Here is an 18,696-nt window from a genome sequence, read left to right as displayed (position 1 = left end):
ATGTCGAACAACTGCAGGAATACGTGTTCGGTGACGAGCTCTGAATAGGGAACCGGCGCCGTTATATTTAATACCAATGTATAGGTATGGGTCTAGTGATACTAAAATAAGTACAAACATTCCCCAAATAATATCACTATGACGTCATGATGTGAGTCCGCCAATGAATGCAAATTTTGGAAATTCTTGTTATGTACAAAAGTATAGGCAAAATTGATTTTCGCATAAGAATTGTACGCAAAAACGATTTTCACCGAATTTCCTCCTCAATATAAAAGACAATGACTATTTCAACATAACAAAGAAAAAAATCAGTTGCTCTTTGAATAATTTTATTCAAAATCAAAATACATTGAAATAAAAGAGAGTTATTACCCTGAAACACGCTAGTATGCAAAACCAACAAATTATTTTGCGTTGGGTTATTGTGTGAAAAGGGTACATCAAGCATTGATGGTGTGTTATGAATTTCAAAAGTATTAAAATGTTTGGTATTAAATTAATTAAAACTATTTATTCTATATAACAGTGAAAACATTTGTAAAATCCGTTATTATTTATGGAAGTTATGTCCAGAAGCATATAAGTTGAACGAATTTTGGGACACCCTGTAAAACCCCACGTGTCATTTGGAAGTTTTATCTAAAGTGTCTGTGCACTCCCGTTGTTAGATTGATGTACAAATTAATTCACTGTATGTATAATATAGTCACACACAACACATTAGTGGCATGGCAAATGAAAGTGTCAGCGAATAAAGTAGACACATATTCTATCATATGGTGATCTTTGTACGTACTCTGATATTATTATCCACAAAGAAGCATTTATCCAATTCACTCTGTTAATATAAACGTGGTTTAGATACCATAAAGTGATGAGTTTGAGCTTATGTGTAACACTGAAGTGGTTTAAGTGGTTTTGTTGCTTTGAATCCCCAGATAAGGCGCTTTATCAAGTGTTGGTTGATGTAACATTATGTTATGTCTAGTTTAGTGCGGTGGTCATCTGTAAGGAGGCTTTTGAATCCGAACTGGTTCACGCCATTAAAGCTGAAATTCACTTACACGCTGAGTTTGCTACGAGTAAAAATCCGTTTCTACAACATTAAAATACCACTTCAGCTCTTTAGCGCTGCTGAATCACTCAAGTTTTGAAGATCCTTGAGATTTAATCAACAGATTCAAACGAATTTCACAATGCGCCTCGAAATTTGATATTCTTTTGTAAAATTTTGACTTTTTCGGAGTAAGTAGGTTACGGGGTTACTTACTCATCCTGCACAAGAACAAATAAACACAATGGGAACGATTGCTCGCTACAAGACGAGTAATTCAATAATCAGTTCAACTTTTTTACGAAGTCATTTCATGCCTTTTTTTAAAATCCTCTTCCTTTTTCCACGCTTTCTTTTGGTTAGCCAAAAAAAAATCGAAGGAATACTTTATATTGGCCCTGACTAAGAGCGCAATTATGCAGATGTCATATAATTATTAGTATTTTTAATATGAGCCTGGTGAGATATGTTAGTTTCAATTTTTTCCATGTTGCCTACTCTAGTTGCGCATCGCTCATGTCATTATCTTGATCGTTTATTCGTGCGATTTGATATTTGTGTCGATTTTTTTCGCCGTGTACACGATTCGGCTTTCTATAGTACCCTTCAGTTCGCCATTCAATATTACCCATATGTCTTAAGGGAAGGGGTATGAACGTTTGGACAGTATTTATTGTGGGACATTAGAGCACATCAGACATATCGAATTGCATTCTGAATACGAAGAATGGCCTTCTGATATCAAATAATTTTGATTTTTTTGAAATTCCCAATGTAATACACATTTTATGGCAAATCATTAAAAATTGATATTTTTGATATTTAACACTACTCAAAGTAAACTTTATAAATCTGATGATTTCTACCTAACGTGTATGCAGGTGGGATGAAAAACCGACGATCAATTGACAATTTTGACCTTTCGTATTGAAGATGGATTTTTTTCCCAAAACACCAAAAAAAATTAGGTCTTTTTGGGAAAAAATCCATATCTTCAATATGAAAGGTCAAAATTTTCAATTGATCGTCGGCTTTTCCTCCTAGTACAGGAGCAGCAACCTCAAAAAAATGACTTCGTTCACCCTCCACTACATACAAGGTTTGACACCATAGGTAGTTAGTATGGACCCTCTAGATCACTGCTAGGTAGGTAGTGGACTCAAATTGTGGTATCACTTTTTTTTTACAGGTCATTTTATGTGTGGACGTATAATCGCATAAAATCACCAAAAATAGGACAAAATTAAGGGGTAGGGAGATATAAATTCTCATAACTCAACTTTTACTCATAATAATGAATTTATTTTGGTATGAATATGTAGCTAATTGATTGTTCTAACTGCCTAGTATTATTTGAAAGCAAACCTAGGTTTCATTTCATCATGATTGGAAGTGGCCAGTCCATACACTATTGAAAACTCAGATTTTTCACAACAATGCGCAGGGTGGGTGTTTTTGTGACATTGGCTTCAAATTTTACTATTGTGCCAATTTCTATTTTCAAAATTAATTAAGTTTCCTTTTTTTTTTTTTTTTTTTAATATCAAGCATATCTAGGCAAACTTTTATGTTCTGGTTCAAATATTTATGTATGTGCATGTTTGCTTGCATGTTGGTTTGTGTTGTGTGGGTTTGGGGTAGGTGTGTATGGGTATGTGGGGTGGGTGCAGGGGTGTGTATAGGGTTCAGGGTTGGGGTGTTTTACATGTTTTAATATGTCACTCGGCTGAACTATATAAGTTCTATTAACAACATTTGTTTGTTAAGTTGCCATTCATGTAATATTTTGAATATTTATATGTGTGGGGTGAGATCAACCGCTGTTTGTCAGGAAAATAGACTGAAAATGTAAAAAAATAGTTACTTTTCCACATGTAGCAGCGTGTGTAACAATATTAAGGGTAGGGGAAATATAAACCATCATAACTCAACTTCAACTCATGATAATGAATTCATTTTGGAATTAATATGTAGCTAATTGATTGTTCAAACGTGTTAGTATTATTTTAAAGCAAAGCAAACATTAATTGTCAGGTAGATAGCCATAAAATGTGAGAAAAGGTTACTTTTCTATGTATAACCATGTCAAATATGGCATTATTAAGGGGTAGGGGAAATAAAAACCACCATAACTCAACCTTCACTCATAATAATGAATTCATTTTGGTATCAACATGTAGCTAATTGATTGTTCTAACTTTCCAGTATTATTTTTAACAGAAAAACCATAAGATAGACATAAAATATGATAAAAATGTTAATTTTCCAATGTGTAACAGCGTAAAATTTGACAATATTAAAGGTTAGGGACGTACAAACCAACGTAACTCGACATTTATTCATTATAATTCATTCATTTTGGCATTAATATATAGCTATTTGGTTGTTGTAATCTTTTAAAGCAAAATAACCATTAATTGTTAGCTGGAAAGACATAAAATGTTAAAAAATGTCAATTTTTCATGTGTAGTACCGTAAAATATGACAATATTAAGGTGTAGGGGACATTCAAATCACCAAAACTCAAGTTTTACTGATGAAAATGAATTCATTTTGGTAACAATATGTAGTTAATTGTTAGTTCTAACTTTCTAGTATTATTTAAAAGCAATTAAACCATTAGTTGTGAGGTAGATAGACATAAAATGTACGAACATGTTAATATTCAATGTCTAACAGCGTAAAATATGACAATATTAAGGGGTAAGGGACATACAAATCACCCAAACTCAAGTTTTACTGATGAAAATGAATTCATTTTGGTATCAATATGTAGCTATTTGATAGTTCTAACCTTCTAGTATTATTTTAAAAGCAATTAAGCCATTGGTTGTCCGGTAGATAGACATAAAATGTATGAAAATGTTAATATTCAATGTCTAACAGCGTAAAATATGACAATATTAAGGGGTAAGGGACATACAAATCACCAAAACTCAAGTTTTACTGATGAAAATGAATTCATTTTGGTATCAATATGTAGCTATTTGATAGTTCTAACCTTCTAGTATTATTTTAAAAGCAATTAAGCCATTGGTTGTCCGGTAGATAGACATAAAATGTATGAAAATGTTAATATTCAATGTCTAACAGCGTAAAATATGACAATATTAAGGGTAAGGGACATACAAATCACCCAAACTCAAGTTTTACTGATGAAAATGAATTCATTTTGGTATCAATATGTAGCTATTTGATAGTTCTAACCTTCTAGTATTATTTTAAAAGCAATTAAGCCATTAGTTGTCCGGTAGATAGACATAAAATGTATGAAAATGTTAATATTCAATGTCTAACAGCGTAAAATATGACAATATTAAGGGGTAAGGGGACATACAAATCACCCAAACTCAAGTTTTACTGATGAAAATGAATTCATTTTGGTATCAATATGTAGCTATTTGATAGTTCTAACCTTCTAGTATTATTTTAAAAGCAATTAAGCCATTGGTTGTCCGGTAGATAGACATAAAATGTATGAAAATGTTAATATTCAATGTCTAACAGCGTAAAATATGACAATATTAAGGGTAAGGGGACATACAAATCACCCAAACTCAAGTTTTACTGATTAAAATGAATTCATTTTGGTATCAATATGTAGCTATTTGATAGTTCTAACCTTCTAGTATTATTTTAAAAGCAATTAAGCCATTAGTTGTCCGGTAGATAGACATAAAATGTATGAAAATGTTAATATTCAATGTCTAACAGCGTAAAATATGACAATATTAAGGGGTAAGGGGACATACAAATCACCCAAACTCAAGTTTTACTGATGAAAATGAATTCATTTTGGTATCAATATGTAGCTATTTGATAGTTCTAACTTTCTAGTATTATTTTAAAAGCAATTAAGCCATTAGTTGTCCGGTAGATAGACATAAAATGTATGAAAATGTTAATATTCAATGTCTAACAGCGTAAAATATGACAATATTAAGGGGTAAGGGACATACAAATCACCAAAACACAGGTTTCACTGACGAAAATGAATTCCATTTTGGCATCAATATGTAGCTATTTGATAGTTCTAACTTTCTAGTATTATTTTAAAAGCAACTTAAAATTCATTAGTTGTCAGGTAGATAGACATAAAATGTATGAAAATGTTAATATTCAATGTCTAACAGCGTAAAATATGACAATATTAAAGGGTAAGGGGACATACAAAACACCAAAACACAAGTTTCACTGACGAAAATGAATTCCATTTTGGCATCAATATGTAGCTATTTGATTGTTCTCATTTTCTGGCATTATTTTAAAAGCAATTAAGTTTCCCACGAGGGGTTGAAGGTCATAATGGGGCCAATACTAAAAAATTATCCTATCATGTTGTAATGTTGTAATCTCAAATTGTTCCTCTCATCGCTAAGAATTAAAAAAAGACAATTGTCATAGTTCTACGAAGCTTAGTTCAGGGGTTATAACGTCGAATATATCAATATCATAAATAAAGGTCAAATTTTTAAAATGGTCCAATTGCACCAATTAACGTAAGAAACCTCAATCGTATACTACATTCAAATTTTGGTGCAACGATTTGTATTCCTGTGTTCCCCTTCACAGTTAATGCAGCCAAAGTTGAGTTATGGTAATATTTCCCCTACCCTTAATATTATCATATTTGACACTGTTACACATGGAAGTTTTTTCTCACATTTCCTTTGTATCTACATAACAACTAATGATACCAGAACGTTCGATGTATTCATTATCAAGAGTAAAAGTTGTTGAGTTATGGGAGTTTATATTTCCCCTACCTTGATATTGTCATATTTAGGGACCGTTCACAAACACTTGTAAGGGGGCCTGATGCAAAAAGGGAGGGGGGTCTGCAAATTTTTGAACCTCTTAAGGGGGGCCTGAAAAAAATGATCAAAATGTTCCTGGAAAAATTGAGTTTATATGATTTTCTATGGGGTTGACCCATAATTTTCATGTCAAAAGGGGCCCTACAATTTTTGAGGTCTGTAAAGGGGGAGGGGGCTCGAAAGAATATTTTGCGATGAAATTTTTTTGCATCAGGCCCTCCCCTTACAAGTGTTTGTGAACGGTCTATTACGCTGCTAGATATAGAAAATGACTTCTTCTGACAGTTTCTGTGTATCTACCTGACAACTAATGATCGCTTTGTTTATAGAAAGTTAGAACAGCCAATCAGATTCATTTTGATACCAAGATGAATTCATTTTCATGAGTAAAAGTTGAGTTATGGCAGTTATCTTCTTCCCTACCCCTTAATATTGTCATTTTACGCTGTTAGACATAGAAAAATGACCTTTTCCTCACAGTTTCTGTATATACTGCCTGACAAATAATGGTCGCTTTACTTTAAAATAATACTAGAAAGCTAGACCAATCACTTGGATATATTTTGATACCAAGATGAATTCATTTTCATGAGTAAAAGTTGAGTTATGGCAGTTTACATTTCCCCTACAACATAATATTGTCATATTTACGCTGTTAGACATAGAATATTTACCCTTTCCTCACAGTTACTGTGTATCTATCTGACAACTAATGATCGCTTTGCTTTGAAATAATACTAGAAAGTTAGAACAATCACTTAAATACATTTTGATACCAAGATGAATTCATTTTTATGAGTAAAAGTTGAGTTGTGGCAGTTTATATTTCCCCTACCCCTTAATATTGTCATATTTATTTATGCTGTTAGACATAGAATAGTTACCTTTTCCTCACAAATACTGTGTATCTACCTGACAAATAATGGTCGCTTTGCTTTGAAATAATACTAGAAAGTTAGAACAATCACTTAGATACATTTTGATACCAAGATGAATTCATTTTCATGAGTAAAAGTTGAGTTATGGCAGTTATAAATTTCCCCTACCCCTTAATATTGGCATTTTACGCTGTTAGACATAGAAAATTTACCTTTTCCTCAGTTTCTGTATATCTGCCTGACAAATAATGGTCGCTTTGCTTTAAGATAATACTAGAAAGCTAGACCAATAACTTGGATATATTTTGATACCAAGATGAATTCATTTTCATGAGTAAAAGTTGAGTTATGACAGTTTACATTTCCCCTACCCTGTAATATTGTCATCTTCACGCTGTTAGACATAGAAAAGTTACCTTTTCCTCACAGTTTCTGTATATCTGTCTGACAACTAATGGTTGCTTTGCTTTAAAATGATACTAGAAAGTTAGAACAATCACTTAGATACATTTTGATACCAAGATGAATTCATTTTCATGAGTAAAAGTTGAGTTATGGCAGTTTATATTTCCCCTACCCCTTAATATTGTCCTATTTACGCTGTTAGACATAGAAAACGTACCCTTTTCTCACAGTTTCTGTGTATCTACCTGACAACTAATGGTCGCTTTGCTTTAAAATAATACAAAAAAGTTAGAACAATCAATTAGATATACATATTAAATTGAATTGAATAGAATTAATACCAAGATGAAGTCAATATCATGAGTAAAATATTGAGTTCTGATGATTTATTTCCCCTACCCCTTAATATTTTTCTATGTTATGCTGATATACGAGGGAAATCAACATCAGTTTTGTTGGGTTTTTGGTTTTTTAAACATTTTTGTCTTTTTCCCAGTGGTTACTCACGTCCTACACATAAATATTCACATCAATGGAAACTTAACGGATTTTGTAAATGGAAGTTGGTGCAGTGAAGTGACATATTTTGACATGTACACACACATTCATCCCCTCACCCCCACACACACCCTATGTACACCCAGACCCCCCCCCCCCCACACACACACACCTCGTCCCACAGACACCCCAACGAACTCATACATATTATAATGATTGGAACTGTTACAATAATGTTTCCCTTGATATGCTTAACATTAAAAACAAAATTAAACATTAAAATTTAAATTAAAAAATTAAAAATGGAAACTGAATCAATTTTGAAAATATAAAGTGGTATAGTTGTGAGATTTGAGGCCAATGTCAAACTTTACACATATGGTTTAAAAATCAGATTACCACTCATTTATGGACTATATACTTCCAAATATGCTCAAATGAAACCTGTTTTTGTTTAAAAATAATACTAGAAAGTTAGGAAAATCATTTAGCTACATATTGATACCAAAATGAAATCAAAATCACGAGTAAAAATTGAGTTATGGGAATTTATATCTCCCCTACCCCTTAATTTTGTCCTATTTTTGGTGATTTTATGCGATTATACGTCCATACATAAAATGACCTGTAAAAAAAAAGTGATACCACAATTTGAGTCCACTACCTACCTAGCAGTGATCTAGAGGGTCCATACTAACTACCCATGGTGTCAAACCTTGTATGTAGTGGAGGGTGAACCAAGTCCTTATTTAGGCCCCCTGTGGGATCTTGCTCCTGGACAGCTACATACACTTTAAGACTAATCATTAAATTTTACAAATTAACTTCGAGGACTGTTATATCGCCAAAATGTGAAAAATATCAAATTTTAATAATTTGTCCTAAAATTTGTATTATATCGTGAATTTCATAAAATGAAAATTATTTGATATCAGAAAGACATTCTTCGTATTCAGAATGCAATTCGATAGGTCTGATGTGCTCTTATGTCCCACAAAAAATGCTGTCGAAACGCTCAAAACGCTCATTCCAGTTCCCTTAAGACTACATTATAATTCAGATTAATTCGAAATCATAAGCTTCGCTCATATTTTAGACAAATATGATTATTTTAGAAAAAAGTAAAATGATTTTGAAAAGGAACAGCTTCGGGTGGGTAGCCAAATGTATTTCGCCTGTTCGCCAACGACACACTGTATATGAAAAATAATGACCCGACTTTGAAAATAAATAGCCCAAAATGATTAATAATTTGTGGTTATTTGGCAAAGACGTGTCATTATTTTTCATAATACAGTGTGTCGTTCGCGTAACAGGCGGAATTCATTGCTTTATTTATCGTTGATTAGCTATTGATTTACTGACCGATAAAAATCTTCGTTTATTCGTGATAATGTATGTTCACGTTCATAGGCTAACAAATAGCCACTTGCCGCAAGCGACAGAACTGCTAATTCAGCTCAACAAAGATACTTAACCTAGCCCGGTCAGGATTTTTCGCGGTAAAATGCTCACATGAACCGCCACACGGCTCATTACAATCACTATGGACCACAATGGCCTCATCCCAATGGCATAGTCCAATAACCTCAATTAAACAATCATAGAGCAAAATTTGACCTGAAGTTGCAGAGTATGAGTTTTTGTACCCAAAGTTTCAAAGGTCATTCAATGAATGTACAAATGTATTGGGATTAAAGAACTGTGCCCTGATAGATGAGCATGTTGTGGATCTTAGTGAATTACCCAATAATCCTTTGCGCTCATCTACGGGAAAAGAAAGCGCATGTACATTTTTTAATTAGTGGCATATCTTCCTATAACTTCATATATAATGTTATATTTTTTCCTATAATTTCCAGTGATAATACTGCACAAAATCCAAAGATTCTATGATTTTTGGCTGAAGTCAAAGGTGTAAGGCCAATTTGACTGACATGATTGAATATCGACGATTTTTGAGGTTTTGGTCAAATGTAGACTACAATTTCCCGCCAAACGAGATATTTCCTACGTCCTGAATTGGTCGCTAATACATAATTATATTCATGACTATACAGAGTAAATGATCAAAATTCTTGGATTCTGCCTTGATACTCTTAAGTGCATCTCAAGCACTGCTTCACTACTTCACTTCATTCCGTCGATTTGCAGTCCAGGATAATGTAAAATATGATATTCCGATGTATGTAATTGTAATTACAGATAATAAAAAAAATAAAAAGACGAAAATTGAGGGAAAACTTATTCCATACCGATAGCTTCAAACACTAGTGTAAATTTATTATAAGAGATTCTTTCAAAAGCGATGAGAATTGGACAAAACTATGAGAATTGAAAGTTTTCTCATTTCTCAATTAGTATAGCATGCCCGAGCAGTCCCACAAGGTTTAAAGTTTTATAGAAATGAATTTTCATAGTTTTGTCCAATTCTCATGGGTTTTAAAAGAATTCCGATTTTAAATTTCCACTAGTGAAATAGTAGCAAAACAGAAATCTTTTAATTTTAAGACGTCTATGTACAAACTTGACTATAGATATCTAGATGCCCTTTAGAAACATCCTCTGAATGCTTTTAAAGTGAAACGACAGCCGCATTAACTCCAGACTGATCACAGTCCATTACCAATATGTGACCTGCTACCACGAAATGGGCGTAAAGTCGCAAGTGGGTAGTTTCAAGATGCTCTGTCTACTGTTTTGGTGTTCTTTGTGTGCCGCGCATCTGTTCTCGTAACAAATTCAATGTCCGAATATTTAGGAAATAAGCTTTTTCGTGGATATCTATCGAATCGTATCCTAATAAAGAGGATGCAAAATATCATCACTTCTATATAAGGAGATATTCACATACCATATAAGGCAATTCATATGCCAGGTGTGATGGTATCGAAATAAAACCACCTGTTCGATGAACATAAACAAAAAATTTAAATTTATTTTCATAAAAAAACAAGTATTTGAGGTTAATACGAAATCACCACGCTAAAACGAAAACAGATATACGTGCTTCTTCCTCGTTTAACGTTGCTTAAAACAGCTTTTTATATAATCTAAAACCAACATTATACAATATTAAAATATATGAATCTAAGTGGCACCACTTAAAAATGTAAAACATTATTTTTATTACACACCTTCATTGAAACATTTAAATTACTATAATAGTAAATTTTAGGTCGGATTTTTTTTAATAGGTCGCTCATTTTCAAAGAAAGGGTAGTGGATTTTAGACTTTGAAAAAAAAAATGACACGAGGAATCAAAATAAATGATCTCAATGAGGAACCACTTAAGAAATATGAAAATCTGATTTAATATAGCGTTATAACTAGTTAATGGATAATTTAATGGAAAGAAGTAATGAGTTTATATTGACTTCATATTGATAAATTGCTATTGCATTCTATGGATAGATTGCACAATAAAGATTTGAAAAAGAAACGGTCGTCATTTTTGCGGAGTTATTTTGAAAATCTATTTTTATCCCTGCAGCTGATAAGCAAGACAACAACATCAAAATGATATCAAGAATCGCCGATTTGAATACTCAAGAAGTGGCTCATAGCGGTGTTATAATGCTAGCTTTTATAATGCATGCATTGAAATTGATGTTAAATTGCGTGCTATTTAAAATAACGGATAATTGATGGATATTGATGGCGGTCGATAAGCGTTCCGCTTAAAGGTTGAGTTTTATTGGTTTCTAATATTTTCGGTTAAAGGGCTATATTTCATAATATTGACACATATGACAGATGTTTAATTGTTTTGTTCAAAGAACAAAACCTTTTTCATCTCAATATTGAATGCCTGGTGATCGAGAATTAAGACATAAACTTACAGCGCCCCAATGCTTTGATAAAATGAACAATATAATTCAATTATCTCTGTTGGTTTTGAGTACTTTTTAAGTCCAGAGCGCGATAACCCACCACTTTTGATGTCTGTATTTGTGGAATTTGCAATTTACGCCTTGTGCGTTTCCGCCGTCTAACTAAATTCAATATCACGTCGTAGAAGAGTGATAGGTATGAATAGTTTGACATGCGTAAGCTCCAACGCAAATGATAAAAATGTTTTTCTAAGAATATGAATAAAAAGGTCGGGGTTTGCTATAATTGTTTGCGTATTTAAAACTTTGTTTCTTTCAGAGAAGAGGCTGAACAACTCATCATAATGCAGAAGTGAAGAAGACCATGAAGGCAGGAGTTGCACATGACGTATGCTGATATTCAGCGTGTACCAATCTCTGTTTGCGCCTGATCAAAACCGAAACAATTATTTTTAATTATTTTTGTTTTAATAGATTATAATATTTCCAATAAATTTTGGAATCATCTGGAGTTATAGGGAAAATTGGAGAAATGTTTGTAGCCAATGTATAATTTGACGTACATGCAATTGGTGCTGACATGAACATTTCACAAATATTTTTTCTAGTTGCCAATATTTTTCTATTATACGATGACAAAGTATTATATACAGTTATGGATAAAAGATTTCTTCTTTGTTGAAACGCTTTGTTTTTCCTTGGGAAGTCACTTCGATATGTTGCCAGTGACCTTCGTGTCACGAGTACTGGTACAGGAGGAATACGGGGGGGGGGGGGGGTTAAGGTGGTACTACACCCCTTGATAAATTTTGAGACTAATTTTGCATTTTTCTCAAAAAAATAACTACACACTGGTAACAAAAGTTATGTATATTTAGGCTCCGTAGGCAAGGAATCCAGTTACTTCACTGAAATTTCAGTGATTCAAGACAAGTGGTTCATTATATAGCTTAAGAAATGAGGTACATTCTAGCGGTACCTCTTTTCTTATCCTAAATAACGTACCGCTTGTCTTGAGACACTGAAATTCCAGTGTAGTAACTGGATTCCTTGCCCCTATAATATACGGTACACAACTTTTGTTACCAGTGTGTTATTATATTTTGAGAATAATGCAAAAATAATCACAAATTTACAAAGGGGTGTAGTACCACCTTAAGGTGACAAGGTAGTACTATGTAGTTACTATGATGACAGAATTTAACAAAAATTGAGGTCTTATATGACATTTTTTCGGAAAAAGTAAACAAAAAATGACTGTAACCTTTTGCTTAAAAACATTCGGGGTACTTTCTTGTAGAACTCATCGTCAAAACCCGTAGCACTGTCCTTCTCAATAATTTCACTTGGTTTTGGGAGATAGTATTGAGTAAAACACGTTTTTAAGCAATGTCATGGCAAAAAGGTGAAAAATGTTTTAAACTTTTATTCATGACTGTATTATTGGTTAAATTTCACTAAATTTCTGAAGTACCAGTACCTGTTATAGTCCAATTTACAGTGACTTGGTTCAAGTCTTTGGCTCGACAAAACTTTTCATAATTTATACCCTTTTTTGGTAATGAAGTTTGGATTCTAACAAAAGGAGTTATAAAATATATCAAAACCTCGACGCAATATTTATTTCGTTTTTGAGCTGTTCCAATGGGCCCTGTCTAGCACGCCTGTAAACCAAGCAATTCGATGTAGAAGTAGTGATGTGATAGGTAGGTGAAAACAGTTTTTGAATGTATTGACCTACAGTACACGTATGTTGTAACTCTGCATCACACCATTGATTATCAAAATATGGACATAATACTTGGATCGTAATTCTATAGAAATTCACATTATGCAGAGTCCATGTACGTTTCACTCGCACTGTAGGATTAGTGCCTTCGAAAAGAGCAGTATTGTGTTCAATATAATGATTACACACATACACAGACATGACAGGTGGTGAGTGAAGTCAATTTATGGCGCAGGGCAATACATTAAAAAATGTTTTCACCTATCGCTATGGCAAATAACCCTGTTACTTCTACGGCGAATAGGAGCTGCAAAAACCAATTTCAAAAGCTATTGTTATGCAAAACGAAAGATTTGAAGCAAGCCAATGTGACATGCCTGTGACCGCGGCTATACATGCCAATGTCAGAGGTCACTGTTATTTATCGCCATTTTAATGTACACACTCATGGAATGTCCTTGTAAATATTGTATCAAAACTCATCTTCGACAAACTATTATATGATATTCTGCCTGTAACTATAATGTAATTGTATTTTGTCGAATAAAAGTGATGATTTTTCTGCTTATTTGTGTATTTTAAATTTATCAATAGTAAATCAAACTTCAGTACGGTATGCAGTTCATTAAAGACATTGAATTATACATTGCAAGTGATTTGCACAGGGCTGTCTACTTTTTGGAATTGCTTGGCGTAAGACACTGACGAACAGAGCGCGCCGGGACGGAATCATTTTTTACTACCTAAGGCGTGAGATTAGACTACCTTGGCTTGAGATCGTGAGAAAGTTACCAAATGCGTGAAACTAACGCCCAATGCGTGAGCGTTGACAGCCCTGAATTTGCATGAGATACATGTACACCCATGAAATGTAGCTGGCAAAACTATTATAGGGGAGAAATTGTTCCTAGCCTACCCAGCCTATACGCTATCTGTGCCTTCATTAAACGGCTGCTTTATGGTGCATTTTGGCGCTTTTCTCAAAAACTGCTCATACTTTTATGTATTTATCTTTATTAATTTTAAAGACACAATACAAAACAATGTAGAAATTTTCACACTTACAGAGACCCTACACGCATCCTTAAAAGAATTTACTTCAACTAAATCCTGAAAGGTAAATTGAGAAAAATGATTAAGTTTAACGGTCTAGTTATTAGGTAAATTGCTATCAGCACACAAACGATTTTATCTGTTTTTGGTTGCCATCTTTTCTGTAACATTAATCTGTAAAGTGATAATGCATGACAATATTAATTTTAAATGAATAAAAGAATAATGCATGAGAACATTAATTTAAATGAGTAAAAGAAGGTTAATATTGTGTTTAGAAACCCAATAACAGTACAGTTACATTACTATTCATCTTCAAAATATATGTTAACCGGTTTGGGAGAATGACGTCATCCATCAGCGCGCATGGACCGTGCCATATTGCTCACACACCATCAAATGCCCATGCACTTGAATAGTAAAAGAGTACAAAATATACTCACTAGAACACAAATTTGAGTTAGTACTATTTTGTGAAAAAGGGGTTAAGATATATTAACATTTCCATCCGAGCTATTTTGACAGAACATTTCAACTCAACAATTAATTTCCAACAAATTTCGTCACATTTTGCTTGCTTTGGGCTCCTCTCAAATATGTTTTTAAATATTTTCTTTGTTTAGAGACTAGAAACACAACCCGAGAGATATAGCTTGCCAATCACTGCATGGCACGACCTTGGGTATCAGACATTGTTCTGCATTGATGTGTGACATCATTGGAGATGATTTGTAACTGAATATAAACTTTTGTTCAAGTCGTTCACTGATATTATTTACTTCTGCAACAGTATGTACATACAGGTTGTAACAAACAAAATTATACAAGTTAAAAAATAATTAGGCAAACATCACTTATTGTTGTTTTTACTTATTACCTTGGTAGTCAAGGTAATTTTTGGAGCTACTGCACAAGTTTTGTTTCAGTAAATTTAGCGGTCGACAAGCGAAGATATAGCATATTTTGTAAAGTAATCCTAAAACAGTTTTGGCCACTTTCGTTTCTTTGTGTAGCAAAAGTGACTGGATTGAGCTGAATCATGAACCATCTGCAACCTTGGGGGAAATTCGTTGCCACACCTGCACGTTCTGGTGTTAAAAGCACGCAATCGGAGCCAAATATGTGATAGTTCCGTATTATTTTGTATAATAGTTGCAAATATACATTCAACTTACACTCGCCCCTTCCCCACCCCCATTTTTCCATGTTGGGAGACTGTAATGTAGAAATGATGACGATTTTGTCCAAATCAACATTGCAATAGGGGAGCGGGGAAGGATGTTGGTCAATTAACGCTCAGGTGTGGCAACATTTTCCGCAAAGGTTGTGGTCGGTGATCTTAAGATGCTTAATTTTAAACAATGTGGCATGATTTTGAAATAAATCTCATATTATTTATTCACTAATGTCAATTAAGTGAGAGAAAAACATAAGAACCCTATTGTTCTGAAATCTTTGACGATAAGCATGAGAGTTACTTTTACGGGGTACAAACTTGATGTGCAAAATTGGCAAAAGTAGCCACCGGGCATAGTGTTTGAACCTGAACTAGGAAGGACACAGAGTAAAGTTTTCTGTTAGCCAAAAGATTACAGATTCTACTGCATATCACATTTACGATATGACTCCTTTTATTTTTTCCGAAAAGCAAAAATGCAATTCCTAATCAGGAAAGTCGATTTTACCAAATACAAGCTCGATATGTGCGAAAATGTCAAAAGTGGCCGAACTCGTTTTCTGGACGATTTACTTTATTAAGCATATCGTTTGACCCCGAACTAGTAAAGAAACTAAGTTTCTGTTGGTCATAAGGTTACCAATTCTCGCTATTCACAATAAGGGCGCCGCCAGCGGTTTGCGATGTAATCGTGATGTATCATGGAATACGAATATTACCATGCTATTACATAGGAACACGTGACAATATTTTTTAGTTTGTCAAAATAAAGGTGTTACACGCGAATCGATACTCAATAATACTTAATAATGTGATTTGAAATGTGCACAATTCATTTTTTCTCTATCGATTTGCGTGTAATACCGTTATATTGACCAACTAAAAAATATTGTCACGTGTTCCTATGTAATAGCATGATAATATTCGTATTGCGCGGACTTGGATGTCGACCTTTTCCCATGATACATCACGATTACATCGCAAACCGCTGGCGGCGCCCTTATTGTGAATAGCGAGAATTCCACACCATATAACATTTTTGCCATTATCTCTTTTATTTATTTTTTTCTGAGAAGCGAAATAATTGCATATACTTGTATAATTTTTATTGTTACAGTCTGTACTTATAAATGATAGTGTTTGTTTCGGTTTGAAGTGTTGTAAATGAGAGTAGCGCATATTTAAAAAAGGAAGAGGCATGATGTGTGAATATTTGTAAACAAAAACATGTACATAGATAATAAATATTTCAGCAAAATACTGACTCGAGTTACTTGCCCGAATATTTTTTACCGAAGTGTGACGTCATAATATTTTCTTTTTTGCATTTCAGCATTTTTATGACCATATTTCAGTAGAACATGATGAAAAACACCCACAGTCCAAATTTGGTGGGAATCGGATCATCCATGAGGGCCGAGATATGGCCGCATGAATACCTAATTAGCTTCATTGAAATCAGTGTAAATTGGCCTGGTTCATAACTGTTTGGTACCAGGCCAATTTACACTGATTTCAATGGGTTAATTAGGTATTCATGCGGCCATATCTTGGGCCCTTATGATCCGATTCCCACCAAATTTGGACTGTGGATGTTTTTCAGCATGCTCCACCGATACATGGTATTCAAAACGCTGAAATGAAAAAAAAGTTTTCTGTGACGTCATCACTTCGGTACTCTATTTGGTAATAATGACACAACATTTGAAACAGTTACCTTTTTTTTATGGCTGAGTATGCTTCTTGTGAACGTAGTGCGGTCTCAAACTGAATGTGCCTAATTGTGGGTGGAAAAACCATTCGCATGCAGCCACAACAGCCAGGCACCTTCTCCTCATGCTGCTCATCGACCTGGTTACACGTTGCTGTGGGATGACATTCCATTCTTCAACCACGATTCGCAGGTCATTCAATGTGGTTGCATTGGCTACTATGGCCCGCACAGCGCGACCAAGCTGGTCCCACAAGTGTTCAATTGGGTTGAGGTCTGGGCTGATGGCAGGCCATTCCATTCTCTCTACTCTCATTCCGTAGATAGTCGTTAACTACCCTGGCTCTGTGGGGGCAAGCGTTGTCATCTTGGAGGATTGCATTAGGTCCCAGATTGTGAAGACATGAGATTGCAGCTTGCTGCACAGAAAGATGATTAATTTGGCACATTCTGTTTCAGACCCCAGTACATTCACAAGATGTTTGCTCAGACGTGAAAAAGATGATTGTTTCAAATGTGGTGTCATTGTAAAGGGGAATAAAGTAGCTATCCATTGATATGCAACACGATATGAACATATTACAAATAATGTGAGATAAAACTTTGCAAACTGTTGTTGAGGTGTTTACATACACACCGTATGAAGCAATGGTATGACAAAAATCGCGTGCGCAATTACTTTACGTGTTACCGGTTACATGCGTATTGCTAGACTATGCCATAATCGAATTTGATTAAAAATATGTTATTATTAGTCATGATGAACCCATTTCGTTGATCTCAAAATTATACTGATGTTTATTAAAATTAAAGTATTCAATAATAAAATGGTCATAAAGAGTTAAAACTATCAGATGATTAGTGACAATAAAAGTAATTGAATGCAACATTATCTTGCATAATTATAATGGCTCACTTTAATACTGAACAATTCTGATTTTGGAATCTACCAGTTTATTGATAGCGAACCCCGAATTATTGGGAAGCTAACAAACAGAGGGAGTGCGGTGACTGAAAAGATCAGATACAGATGTGAAAATCTATCAGTTGCACACACATCAATATAAATGTAATAGCCAGAGTATTCAAAATGGGCAAGTGGACTACGGAGAAGTCTAGGAGCGTATTGCTGGAAAACTAAGCAATGTACACAACTATGATTTGTATCACATTATGATGTCTGACCGACTTTTTTTCAATAAGTGCTAATTACGTTTAGAACACAAGTGGTGAAATTGTATCGTAATAACAAGTGTAAGTAATGGATTGCATGGGAATTTCATACGGTTTCAGAAACAAACCGTCGCAGGCATAATAGATAAAGTTAGCTTATACATCAAAACACATTTATTTGCGTCCTTCCAAAAGGACTGTAATATACAATCCCAAAACGTCACTTGGTTGCTAAATTGCCATACCTGTAAATAGACCGGTGTAGTACACTTCAAAAGAATTAGCTAAAACTTGCATAAGAATCGATGACGGAGTGAGCAATCTAAATTTTGGATTACCATACAGATTGAATGAATTTCAAATT

General features: G+C 33.9%; 1 protein-coding gene across 1 annotated transcript in view; it reads left to right on the top strand.

The window, feature by feature from the left end:
• Positions 1–14,296, top strand: part of LOC140139955 (uncharacterized) — a 56,768-nt gene extending 42,472 nt beyond the window's left edge. The window contains exon 3 of the mRNA XM_072161741.1: positions 11,809–14,296. Within this exon, the coding sequence (XP_072017842.1) occupies positions 11,809–11,820 (12 nt within the window). The 3' untranslated portion in view covers positions 11,821–14,296. The remainder of the gene's footprint in view (positions 1–11,808) is intronic.
• Positions 14,297–18,696: the final 4,400 nt, after the last annotated feature.

Source organism: Amphiura filiformis, chromosome 18, assembly GCF_039555335.1.
Source record: "Amphiura filiformis chromosome 18, Afil_fr2py, whole genome shotgun sequence".
NCBI classification, from domain to species: Eukaryota; Metazoa; Echinodermata; class Ophiuroidea; order Amphilepidida; family Amphiuridae; genus Amphiura; species Amphiura filiformis.
This window is presented reverse-complemented; position numbering and strand designations above follow the sequence as displayed.